The sequence below is a fragment of the Eucalyptus grandis genome, chromosome 10, assembly GCF_016545825.1.
Source record: "Eucalyptus grandis isolate ANBG69807.140 chromosome 10, ASM1654582v1, whole genome shotgun sequence".
Lineage (NCBI taxonomy): Eukaryota > Viridiplantae > Streptophyta > Magnoliopsida > Myrtales > Myrtaceae > Eucalyptus > Eucalyptus grandis.
Window position 1 is genome coordinate 5877971 of NC_052621.1, and position 11705 is coordinate 5889675.

General features: G+C 41.0%; 2 protein-coding genes across 2 annotated transcripts; one reads left to right on the forward strand and one right to left on the reverse strand.

Moving 5' to 3' along the window:
• Window positions 1-242: 242 nt before the first annotated feature.
• LOC104421378 (outer envelope protein 61) lies at window positions 243-5532 on the reverse strand. Its single transcript, XM_010033295.3, has 10 exons — window positions 5116-5532; window positions 4057-4287; window positions 3491-3547; window positions 3257-3385; window positions 2905-2982; window positions 2702-2772; window positions 2377-2423; window positions 2068-2263; window positions 1185-1890; window positions 243-778 (listed from the first exon to the last, which is right to left on the reverse strand). Exons 1-10 carry the CDS (start codon window positions 5209-5211, stop codon window positions 632-634), a joined length of 1758 nt encoding a protein of 585 aa, XP_010031597.1. The 5' UTR covers window positions 5212-5532; the 3' UTR covers window positions 243-631.
• A 35-nt stretch (window positions 5533-5567) lies between these two features.
• On the forward strand, window positions 5568-10591 carry LOC104421379 (protein BUNDLE SHEATH DEFECTIVE 2, chloroplastic). The gene is made up of 5 exons (XM_010033296.3): window positions 5568-5634; window positions 8756-9156; window positions 9267-9303; window positions 9728-9811; window positions 10277-10591. Exons 1-5 carry the CDS (start codon window positions 5568-5570, stop codon window positions 10327-10329), a joined length of 642 nt encoding a protein of 213 aa, XP_010031598.2. The 3' UTR covers window positions 10330-10591.
• The last annotated feature ends 1114 nt before the right edge of the window (window positions 10592-11705 follow it).

An 11705-nucleotide genomic window follows, 5' to 3' on the forward strand; every position in this document is an offset into this window, starting at 1 on the left:
CTACAAGCCTTTCTCATTTCAGTGCTCACCTTTTGAATCTTCAGTAGGGGCCTTTGAAAATTATTTTCCACGAAATGAAAGGTGCTTTTAACGTTTGCGTCTTGCATGGTTTGCTGGCCCGTGTACGAGAGAGAGAGAGAGAGAGAGAGAGAGAGAGAGAGGAGCCAAAATTTATAGCCAAAACGAAGACCAATGCATCGCCGTTTCGCCCCCAACAGGGAACGGAAATTGGTACGACGGTATAAAGAACAAGTAATGGATTTCTTTTTGTAAAATAAATATAGAATAGGACCAGACTAAAAAGAAAAAATGAAATTTCTTGATCAGAATCTCTTGCGAGATTCCAGCTCGGACATTTTTATCTCTACAAGCAGCACAATTTATGTTAAATGGAAGGAAGTCCAAACAGTCAGCATAAATCACAAACCACCAGCACTTCATGGGTATATGCTATGTTCTACCCATTCTATCCGACAGACCTTCCGACGACTAAAGAACGTCCCCCGCCTAGGGGAGCCAATTTCATCTGAAGATGGATCGACGAAGATGCATTGCGTGTTCCAATCCGATGCTACTGCTTTCTGGCCGACTTGTCGCATAAAGCTTGAACGAGCAAAGGGATTCCGCCGCTCTAGCTCCCGATAAAGCCAAGCCGGTGAAGGATCACTGCCAAGAGGAGCATGCATATGGCCAAAATCATACCGGGCCGCCCAAGCAACCAGTTCTTGGTCTTCTTAGCTGTCTCGACTCCTCTTTGAGCCCTGTCTGCCCAGCGCATCTGAAAAACATTTAGGACAAAAAGGCAGGTTATTTAAAAAGTTCAACTGGAGTAACGTCAAAGACACAGTCGAGAGAACATGACGTGATACCATCCTAACGAAGCCCTCTCAGTAACAGGGAAAAGCCAACCACCTGTAGAAGGCTAGAAGCCAACTGAATACTGACCAGCACCCGGCCCCCAAATTTTTTTTTTTGAAGATGCAGGGAAAAGAATTAACTAACTGAGCATAAAGTGTTAGCCTCCTAGGCCTCAGAATAGATAAGGCAGACCAAATGCTTCTCAGCCACCAATGTCTCACTCTCAAATAGTGCAAGGCACACAATATATTCTGGTTTTATGCCACAATATAAAAGTAAAGTATGTGGTGAATTGCAAGGAGCAAGAATATCAGACAGAAGAATACCATCTTGTCCAACATCTCTGGTGATAAAGAAGACATTGCTTCCTGGGCTTTTGCAGCGTCTTCTGGAGAAAGCTCGAGTCCAAACTGTTTGCCCATGTTTGCCATCATCTCTGGACTCATATTCTTCATCATAGATGTAAACATCTGCCTCATAGCTGGGTCTTTCATTTGATTTCTTATCTGCTCTTGCATATCACCTGGTGATGATGGGAAATTTGATAGAGGAGAAGATGAAATATTCCTTGAACTTGAAGGTATGTGATAAGACGAACTCGGTTCACTTTCACCCAAAATATGATTCAAATTGGCGGCCAAATTCGCCCCAGAGCTTGAACTTGCATGGTTAGCATCCAGAGAAGGGTCCTTCCCTCTCGAAGAAGATGCCATTTCAAACATCCTCTGAAGATCATCAGGTGACATCTTACTCATCATATCGCTCGCAGTTTTTAACATGTCAGGCGACACATTAGGAATTGATCCATTTCCAAAGCTATTGGAATTACTATCTGAGTTTCTTGTGACATAAGGGTTTTCCCCGGGAAACGATGAAGCCAGCTGAATCATCTTCTGGAGTTCTTCTGCTGACATCTTGCCAATCATACTAGAAGCGGTCTTAATCAAGTCAGGGGATACCTCTCCAGCATTTCCCGCACCCATTGCAGCCAAAGTTGTGGGATCAGCATTAGAAATAAAATTCTGGAATGACCTATTGAGTACATCATAAGAATCAAAGTCAGTGAATCCATCTCCATATCATGATGTCATGATTTCTCCACTGTAAATAGACATTCAGTTATTTGAATCAATTTCACCGCTTTGTCTAGTTTGAAACCTCATACATACATCCATTTCAAAAACTTTGAGTAGAATGGTGTGAGAATACCTGATTGCATCTGGGTCACCTTTCAAAGCTTTCAAGCTTTCAGAATTGGTCATTTGACCCATAATATCACCATTAATTGGACCCTTGTGGGCATCCTCTGATTCCTGATGCCGCTTCTCTGAATATTCTGATGGGCTTTCATGGTTCACAGAGGCCAAAGTCTCATCTTCTTCAGTTATTTCCTCAATGACCACCCCTATTGATGATTGACAAGTAAAAGAAAGTGCAAATTCAAGATTCAAAACTGGAGAATTTACAAAGAGAGGGGATGAAAGACCCAAAAGTAGCAACTAAACATGGATAACATACCTCTTGGTGCAGAACCACCTTCTTTGGTCAAACTTTCCTCAGTATCCCTGCGTGGATCATTAGAACAAACAGCCTAGTTACATATAAGCTTCACAAATGATACTAACATAGATGACACTCACAAAGAAATCAGTATCTCAATCATCCTAGGATGCATTGAATTACTGAAGAACATTAACACAAGATAGAAACTGGAAAAAAAAAGAGAGAAAGAAAATTTGAAGCACGCAACTGACCAGGCAAATTGAGAATACGCATTTTTCCAGAGAATAATGGAGAAGGTAACCATGCTACACAATACTCTTTCATACACATAGATCAGTACCTTAGAACCTGCGCAATTGTTTCATCATCAGGAGAAATTTCATGTGCCTTTCTCAAGTCAGAGACCGCATCCTGAAGGATTCGAAAACTCAGAATGACAACAGAACACAGATGCAAAATGGATATAAGAGTATAACCAGTAGAGTACCATCAAAGGAAACTACAAACCCCAACAGAGACATTATAGGATACAATTATACTCACCTTCAATTGACCTAATTCTCTATATGCTTGGCCCCTCCTGTAGAAAGCTTTGAGATTTTTCTCCTCACATGCTAAAGCCTGATATAGCACAGGTCACTTGGTCAGCGAAAAAGAACTTATATTGGTAAGTAGGTTAGCAGAAAGAAGTTGTGATGACAAAGAGAGAGAAAGTGATACTATTCTTGGATAAGTGCTGTTGCGTATGCATTTCATGATTGTTTTCCAAATACATCTCACCCTATTTGCCAGCAAATTCTACTTTACAAGTCAATATGATGAGATGTGTTTGCAAACACACCACCATTACCCAAAATTATATTAGTCAGGGTAAGAAAGGATATGACTACCATACCTCAGAGCCTTCCTTTATGCATTCCTCGTACTGCCTTGTTTTCAAGTAGCAGGACATCAAGTTAAGGGAGCATGCCAATAAAAGATTCTTGCCTTCAGACGACGGAATTCCTTTTAAGTTATTCTTGGCCTACATTTTGATTAAGGCCAAAGATCTGTAAGAATCCCCTCAATCCAAGGAAAAATAGCCCATTGCGGAAATCTTTAGTGTGAACAAGCAGAAGAAATAACTTACACGCAAATACTTCTGCGAGGCATCCTTAAACCTCCCCCGGCTATGAAGTTCATTCCCCTGCAACATTGAATTAGATCAACATGTCACACATAACATAGCAACACTAGTTAAAGCAGCATAGAGAACATCTATTACAGTCACATCTGCTATGTTCCAAACACAGAACTTCTAAATCAACTTTATTGTACTCAAAATTTCTTGGAAGTAAAGACTTCTGAACACGCAAATTGAAATTCCCAAGTAGAAAAAATTAGATATCATCTAGCAAACGAAAATGGCATGTATCTGTTAGACCAGATATGCCTGTGCTCTAGATGGTCTTCCTATTGAATGTTGGTCCAAAGAGAACACCCCCGTGAAAAATGGAAAAAGCCTCACTTTGAAAAATTTAAGCTCAAAACCAGTGCTTCGTACCATACATCATATCCGAATTCCTCTCTTTTATCCAATGCAAGAGCAGTTTTTGAGAACAATCCCTTAACCATCATCACAAGCAAGGACTTCACGCGTCTAATATTCAGCAATAACAGATGCTGACATCACGTGACTTACAGGTTACCTCGTACCTCTTTCTTGAGAATTTTAGCTGCATTGATCTCATAAGTCATCTGGGCATCCGCACGAGCGCGTACAGCTGCAATCTCCTCAGGGCTAGCATTAGCCATCTTCTCACCAATCTCAGCCATCTCCTCAGGACGAACATGCTTTAATTGTTCTGCCGCTTGTCGTAAATCTTCAGGCCTCATATTCTTCATGCTCTCAGAGGCCATTCTCATCAATTCAGGATTAGACATCATCTGCAGTGAACAATGCATCACATCATGAAGAATTCGGAAACACCAATCAGTTGGAACTGGAAACGAAGAGATTCAACACGGGCCATGGAAGTGGGACCAGTCAAAGAGTCCAAAAGAATGGGCATCTTTACAGTGGCGTCAAATGCAACGGGATCATTTTACTATCCGAATGGATAATCAATGCTATTGCATCATAATATCTTAAAACAAGTCCCGAGATATGGATTACTGTGAAACCTTTCTTCAATAAAGGGGGAATAAAGCAGACCAACTTCACTATTCCACCCTTAGGATATGCTGCAAATGCTTATTCACCGGATAGAAATAATAATAAAATCCCCCCACCCTGAAGACATAAAATGCAGAAATCGAGCCACTTTACATTTACCGCGCAGCAGCAGCATCTTATGTCTAATCGATAAGCTTTGTCACAAACCTTTATTTTCCAAAATCGGAGAAACAATTGAGCAAAATCAAAACTATAATTTATTCCTATCTTTAGGAGAAGTCGCAGAAAAGCTAAATTCTGATTCTCAACCCCGAGGCAATTCCTTTTCTCTCCCAAAAGCTGATATCGAAGCAGCAGTAATATAAAAAACTTGTATTTGATTTTTAATCGCGATGAGCTTCCTTCGGCAGAGGCGTAATCTAGGTAGCCATTAGCGCGATCGGGAGCTCCCAATCCGATAATCCTCAAACAAAATGGACAATTCAGGCAATTCGCCGTGGAATCGAACACCGGAAAACGGCATCCGCGGCTCAAAAGAGAAGGCTTTCGGAGATGGAGATGACGAGGAGGAGGAGGAGGAGGAGGAAGGGACGCCGAACCTGTTGCTGGATCTTGGCCAGCTCAGCGGGGGACATGCGGTTCATCTGCTCCTGGGCGAGCTTGAAGAGCTCGGGATCCATCATTCCGTTGAACATCCCGGACCCGACCGAATCAAAAAAGCTCACCGGCGAGTCGAGTTCGGACGGCTAGGGTTTTTATTCGATCGGCTTCGAATGGAGATAGAAAGGAAGACGGAGGTACGGCGAACGGCGAAGAGCAAATATACGTATATATATATATGCGGATCGCGAACCGGTGGGCGAGCGGGCGAGCGGGCGATCGATGGAGGAAGCTTCCGGGGTCGGGATCGAATTCTGCAGGGGAGATCGTCGCCGGGGTGTTTTAATTTATTAGAATACAAAATTAGGGTCAGCTCTGGGAGGTCGCCTACCGGGCCTGAAGATGGATTGGTCAGGACCCGGAAAGAGGAAAAGTTAAGGAATGACCGAATATGCCTTGCTTGGCTTCCCCGAATTACCGGATTACCCTCGGTAATCTGGAGTTTCCTTCCTCTCTCGGTAAAGGAGTTCGTTTGGGGATTTGGTAAAAAAAGCTAGACCCCATCCAACGGGTGGGTCCGGCCCGAATGGCCTCGTGTAATCCGTTTTGAGTTCTCAATGCCTTGCTTGGCTTCCCCAAATTACCAGTTTACCCTCGGTAATCTGCCGTTTTCTTCCTCTCTCGGTAAAGGAGTACGGGGATTTGGTGAAAAGCTAGACCCCATCCCACGGGTGGTCCGGCTCGAATGGCCTCATGTAATCGGTTTTGAGTTTTTAGAAATTATTCCCGATAACAGAATAAAAAAATTAATTTCTTATTACAAATTATTCAGCATTATTAAACGATCTCTTAGTGATTTATCTCCGATCTGACACATGCCTAATGCATGCCCAATCCTAACTATATTGTTATAACACCTTCGTGCTTATTGGAAAAACTCGTATCCAAATTAACATAATTGTGCAAAGAGAATGAAGATGTGTTAGATCCATGTTATATTTAAATTATCCATTTACTGAATATAATTAACATGTATTACAATTCAACTTATCGTGTATGGATTAATAAATTAATTTATGATCCATTTTCACCGGTCAAAGGGAAAACATGTCTCTCCTTGCTGGTCAACTGTACACATCTAGTTACTTATATAGAAATTGACTAGAAAATGTAAGCGATGAAATGTAATGGACAAAGTTAGGAATTTTTTTAAAAACTATTTATTTGTATGAATGATGGATTACGAATGATGTATTGTAGATTCTCTGACAGTCTAATTTGAACCCAGACATAAGAAGAGAATCATCTGTACTTTTTTCTTTTATTTAAGAGGAGAATCATCTGTACTTTTGTCTTTTATTTAGATAGATGATCAGTAAAGTTATTCCCTCTTAGTGTCCTTAAATGGGTCTCGTATCCATTAATGAGATGCTCAAATTGAGCTATTATAAGTACTTGTCTACCGAGAAAAATTGAAGCCGCAGACTCTAGTGGGCGACTGGATACGACGCATTTATGATTTGAACTCCTACGTATAAATAGACAAGAGAGGTACTTGGATGTGTAAAAACGTGTCTAAATTTAACTAAATCTGTGGTATTGACATGAATAGCATGTTAGCTTGCATACTTGATTCAAACGTGCCTAAGCGCATTTTATACGATTTAAAAGGGTAGTTGGATCACAAAACATTAATATTCATGTATAAATATGTTAATCTTTTTACGATACGAACCTATCTAGGCTAAAATAAATGTGCTTACCTACTATACATCGTGTGTCGGAAAACTACATCTAGTTAACGTAGCTCCCCCAACATTTCAAAAGGTAGGAAGTCCTAGCATGTGAAATAGCCAATGTCAAAAGCACAATTTGACAGGATGCTTAGGGCCTGTTTGGCAACGTCTTAAAACAGTCTTGAAATCGATTTTTTGTTCTTAGAATCGGTTTGGGACGAGAATCGTGTTTGATAAAATTTTTGTTCCCGGAACAATTTTGGACAAGATTTGAGAATAAAAAAATTTGATTCTCCGTCCGAGAATCGGAAAAAGAATCAAAACGGTGAAACCCTCGCTTTTCCCGTCCGCAACCGCCTGCCGCTGCTGGTCGCCGGAGGCAAGCCCAGCCACCGGCGAGGCCTCGCCCAGCCCTGGCGAGGTCGGCCTGGCCACCGGCGAGGCTGGGCGAGCCTCGCCCAGTTGCCGGTGAGGCTCGCCTGGCCACCGGCGAGGCTCGGCCGACAAAGGCTGACCTTGCCGAGGGTCAGCGACGCTCTGATGAGCGTCACCGGCCAGATGAAGAAGAAGATGAAGAATAGGAAAAAAGGGAAAAAAAAAGTAAAAAGTAAAAAAATTATTTAAAAATTAATTAAAAATCAAAAGAAATTATTTTGGAACAGAATCAATTAACACGATATCAAACGTAATTCTATTTCTAGAATAAAAAAATTTGGACGATTACTCAAACGCGCTTTTTTACTCGGGAACCGGTTTAAGGAACATACTAAAAATAATCATTTCTAATCGAATCGCTCAGGGAACAGAATCGTTACTAAACACATCCTTACGCACTAGTTGGCTTGAATACATGATCTCTTTTGCCATAAGATTACCACTCTTGATGGTATGAAATTATTTATATCTCAAGACAGCATATTACGCAAATTTCCCAATCACAAACGCATGTTAATAATGTAACATTACTTTCCATTTCTTATCGATTCATTTATTTTGAAAGTTGAAGCTATCATATTAAAAAATGAAGCATGTTTTATTGTGCACGATCCGTTAATAAAAATGGCCATTTTGACAGTAAATTCTTGAGCACGCGGTACGATGCATTCCTTAAAAGTAATCATGGAAAGTCATAAGACATGTGATAAAATGGCATATTGAAATCGAGCTCGAGACTTACAAGCTTGAAATGTAGCACCCAATCATATGCTCCAAAAGACTTAGCTTTTCGAATAGAATGTCAAGCCTCTTTCATTGTGGAATCTTGACCAAGTGCTGTATTTTTCTAAAACGAGCTAATAAACTTTTAATTCATTTGGATACTTGTCCAAAAAATCTCAAAATTATTATACAACAATCATTTCAGTAATAAATTTTTAATCGTATCAATTTATTACCTATTTAGTAATATATTAAACAGTATCTGATGTTATTCTTTTGTTCCCAAGACAAAGAAAAAACAAAATCTTTTTTGTAACTTTTTTACTTTTGGAAATAAATTTGGAATGGAATAGATTTTTTTTTTTTTTAAATTGCTTCCGAAACAATTATAGAATGAAGCCTTTGCTTCTTCTTTTTTTTTAATTCTTTTGTTTTTTTTTTTTTTTTTCTTTTTCTTTCTGTAGCCGATTGTTAGCCTTGGCCATAGCCAACCGCGTTCCACTACCTCTCCTCTTTGATAAATTGTTAAAAGATTTGTGATAATTACAAATAACAAGTTTATGGTTGAATTAATTCTGTTCAAGAGGTCTATGACTTTTTGGACATTTGTCCCTAATTCTTTCCACTTTTCTTCCAATTTTCCGATGAAAATATCGAGGGCAGATGATAAACGCAAGGAAAAATCCATTATATTCCGCGAAAAAAGAAAGAAAATTCCGCAAAAAGGAAAGAAAAAGAAAAAAACCGAAAAAAAGTCGAGAGAGAGAGAAGAAAACGAACTCCCGCGAGCTCCTCCACAAGTTCCCTCTCCTTGCTTCTCTATCCATGGCCGCTGCAACCGCGCTCCACTCCCTCTCCTCTCTCTCTCTTCCCACGTCGTCCCCCTCGCCGCCGGGCCACGCGCCGCCGTTCCTCTGCACCTGCTGCTGCGGCGGCGGCGGCCTCCAGCACCCGCCGCCGGTCCCCGCGCTCGTCTGCTCCTGCCGCCCCGAGCTCGGGCCGCTCCGGCCGGCGGGCGGCGACCTCCTGCTCGCCCGCCCCCTCTTGCTGTTCGGCGGGCTCGACAGGACGCTGGACACGCAGACCGTGCTCGCCACCGTGAGTGTCCTCGCCGCCATTGCCCTCTCTCTGGTCCTCGGTCTCAAGGTAAGGTGGCGCGGCGGTTGAGTTTTTGGGAACGCGTTGGGGTTTTGATGGATTGCGTTCGAACCGGTTTGATGATGATGATGATGACGATGGTGATGATGATGATGCAGGGCGAACCTGTGCCTTGTGACCGATGCGCTGGCAATGGTACCCTCTCTCTCTCTCTCTCTCTCTCTCTCTCTATTTGTGCTTCGTTTCGTCTGGAGATTCGTTTTGACGGGATCGAATTGGACGTGAATTGCTTTGAGTGATTGGAATAGTCGGTTCATTGATTTCCTAAGTTGATCAAACCTTCCATGACTTTTTCCTCCTGTAATGCCTGATGTTGAAAGCAGCGGTATCTACAGATAGGAAATGGTCGACATTTTCGATTGCATTGCTTTGCGATTGCCCTATGGACGTGTATCTGTCATATAGCTGAGAGGTACCGAAATGGCGCCTCGGCATACCTATAGTAAATGGCTGGGGAGGCAATGATCTTCTTTCTGCTATTTGACGCTTGGTTATACCTATAGTCAATGGCAGGGGACGGAAAAGGGTTGAAATGATTTGTGTTCACTGATGTGTGCAGGTGGCACAAAATGCGTTTTTTGTGAGAATGGAAAGATGAAGCAGGAAACAGGCTTGGTGGACTGCAAAGTTTGCAAGGGGGCAGGTATCGTTATAACTAAAGCATTCTTAGTCGAGATCATATGTGTGACTGAGCATGTTGTTCAAACTGATTCACATCTTATATGCCTGTTTATCTCTAAACGGTGATACGATGAAAGATTTCATCAGTCTTGTTTGGCTTTGATGATTATCCAAGTCCTTTCCTATCACCAAAGGCAAAAAAGGGCGACGCATGTGATGCATGTGACTGAAGAAAAGAAATTAAGTCAAATTGTGTCTATGCCTTCTTGGTTCTGCAGAAACACATGCTTCTTTGAAAGATCTCAACAAATGAGTGTTAATTCGAAGTAAAAAAAAAAAAATTATGTTTTTGCAGATACCATAGGCCAAACCCACCAGTAGAACTTTTAGGTAGGCTGTAGTCTGAGAAAGGTCTTTTTTTAACCATATTGCCGTTACTCTTATGTCTGTATTTTCCTTCTAATGTCTTGTGTGTTGTGCTTTGTAGGATTGATTTTCTGCAAGAAGTGTGGGGGTTCTGGATACTCTAGACGTCTATGAGGTCTAATTAGACATTTGATCTTTCTCTTGTTTCAGTTTCCTTATTTGTCAAAAATTATTTACCAGGATATTCTTCTCTGTCACTCTACTTTTGGCCCATGAGAATCTGCAGTGAGGGGGAGCTGGTAAATGAATGTAGTTTGTAAAGTTTAATGTCATTTTGCCTCCTAAATGCAATTCATTTTTTTTTTAACACCGCCCCTTCATAGCTTAAACACGATGGTTGTTCAGATGGAAAGTCGCATTTGTTTTCTACTGTTAATTCCTGATAAAGTGCCTCAAAACTGTCTATTTTCATGCATCAAACTAGTGAAGAGCTTAATCTCTTGCTCTCCTGCTCTAAAATGGAAGTCCAAGTTTCACTTAATGTGCTAAGAAGCATGCATCTCCCATATGGCTTTTTCCCCCCAGCTGGAAATGTTTCTATGATATGGTTGAAGCAAGTAAATGCACGTGCGGTTCTTTTTTTGGGCACTAATCTATGCTACATGGACTTCTGATTACTATTTTTATTATTTTTTAATCCTTGCATCTGGTGCCCCCGTTAGAGCACCCAGAGGACTATATCTATCTTCCACATGTCTTTCCTCTGGCTTTTCAGATCTGTGGTCATTGATGACGAGCATTGCAAACAAGAGCAGTCAATGATTTCTTATTTTTTGGATATGATTTTGTTAATATGACAACTTGGAAGCATATATAGCACTAATTAAACATTGTAGTGCACCCACATAGTTCTTACATTTTGTTGTTCATCTAAGGGCCATATTGTTCAATGTTGCATTTGATTGCATTAGGCTTGGCATTTATATTTCCCTTATTGTTGTAAAATTTTCTTGATGTATTTGTGCTGCTCAATTCTGGAGTCTGTTTTATGTTTCTGAGGCAACCAGCTCGAGCATTATAGATTGAAGATTTTGCTGGCAGCAGAAACTTTACTGCCAAACAAGCCTCTCGGTTTCTCTGGACAGCTCGTCCATATTAGAACTGAACAAAATATCTTCATATGAGATGACCTTTAGTCAATTTTTCATATGAGATGACCTTTAGTCAATTTTTGGAACTCGTTCTTTGTATGAAGTTACAGTGCATTTGTCTCAAAATCTTTTTGATGATATGTGTTGATAGTACACTCCTTCATGCTCCGTGCATCTGCTCTTTCAGACATTTACTTCTGCTATCAGCTCTGCTTTACAAACATCAGTTGGTTCAAGCCAGAGAAATTCAAAGAGCATGGGTGCACGTATTTGGTTCTTGGTCGGTCAATGTGCAGGTGGTAATGTCGAATTTCTTGCTCCATCGTTATATACCTATCAAACAAGCCCATTTCCATCATCAGGCATACCATACCATCCGTGTTTGTGCTGTCTATTTCC

What these genes read in the sequence shown, in the direction of transcription:
- LOC104421378 (XM_010033295.3), bottom strand. Translation starts at nt 5,211, where the DNA reads ATGTTCAACGGAATGATGGATCCCGAGCTCTTCAAGCTCGCCCAGGAG. An exon ending in CTAAAATTCTCAAGAAAGAG is followed by an intron (nt 3,548 to 4,056) that starts GTACGAGGTAAC and finishes TCAATGTTGCAG; the next exon opens with GGGAATGAACTTCATAGCCG. An exon ending in GCATAAAGGAAGGCTCTGAG is followed by an intron (nt 2,983 to 3,256) that starts GTATGGTAGTCA and finishes GTGCTATATCAG; the next exon opens with GCTTTAGCATGTGAGGAGAA.
- LOC104421379 (XM_010033296.3), top strand. Translation starts at nt 5,568, where the DNA reads ATGCCTTGCTTGGCTTCCCCGAATTACCGGATTACCCTCGGTAATCTG. An exon ending in TGACCGATGCGCTGGCAATG is followed by an intron (nt 9,304 to 9,727) that starts GTACCCTCTCTC and finishes TGATGTGTGCAG; the next exon opens with GTGGCACAAAATGCGTTTTT. An exon ending in CAAAGTTTGCAAGGGGGCAG is followed by an intron (nt 9,812 to 10,276) that starts GTATCGTTATAA and finishes TGTGCTTTGTAG; the next exon opens with GATTGATTTTCTGCAAGAAG.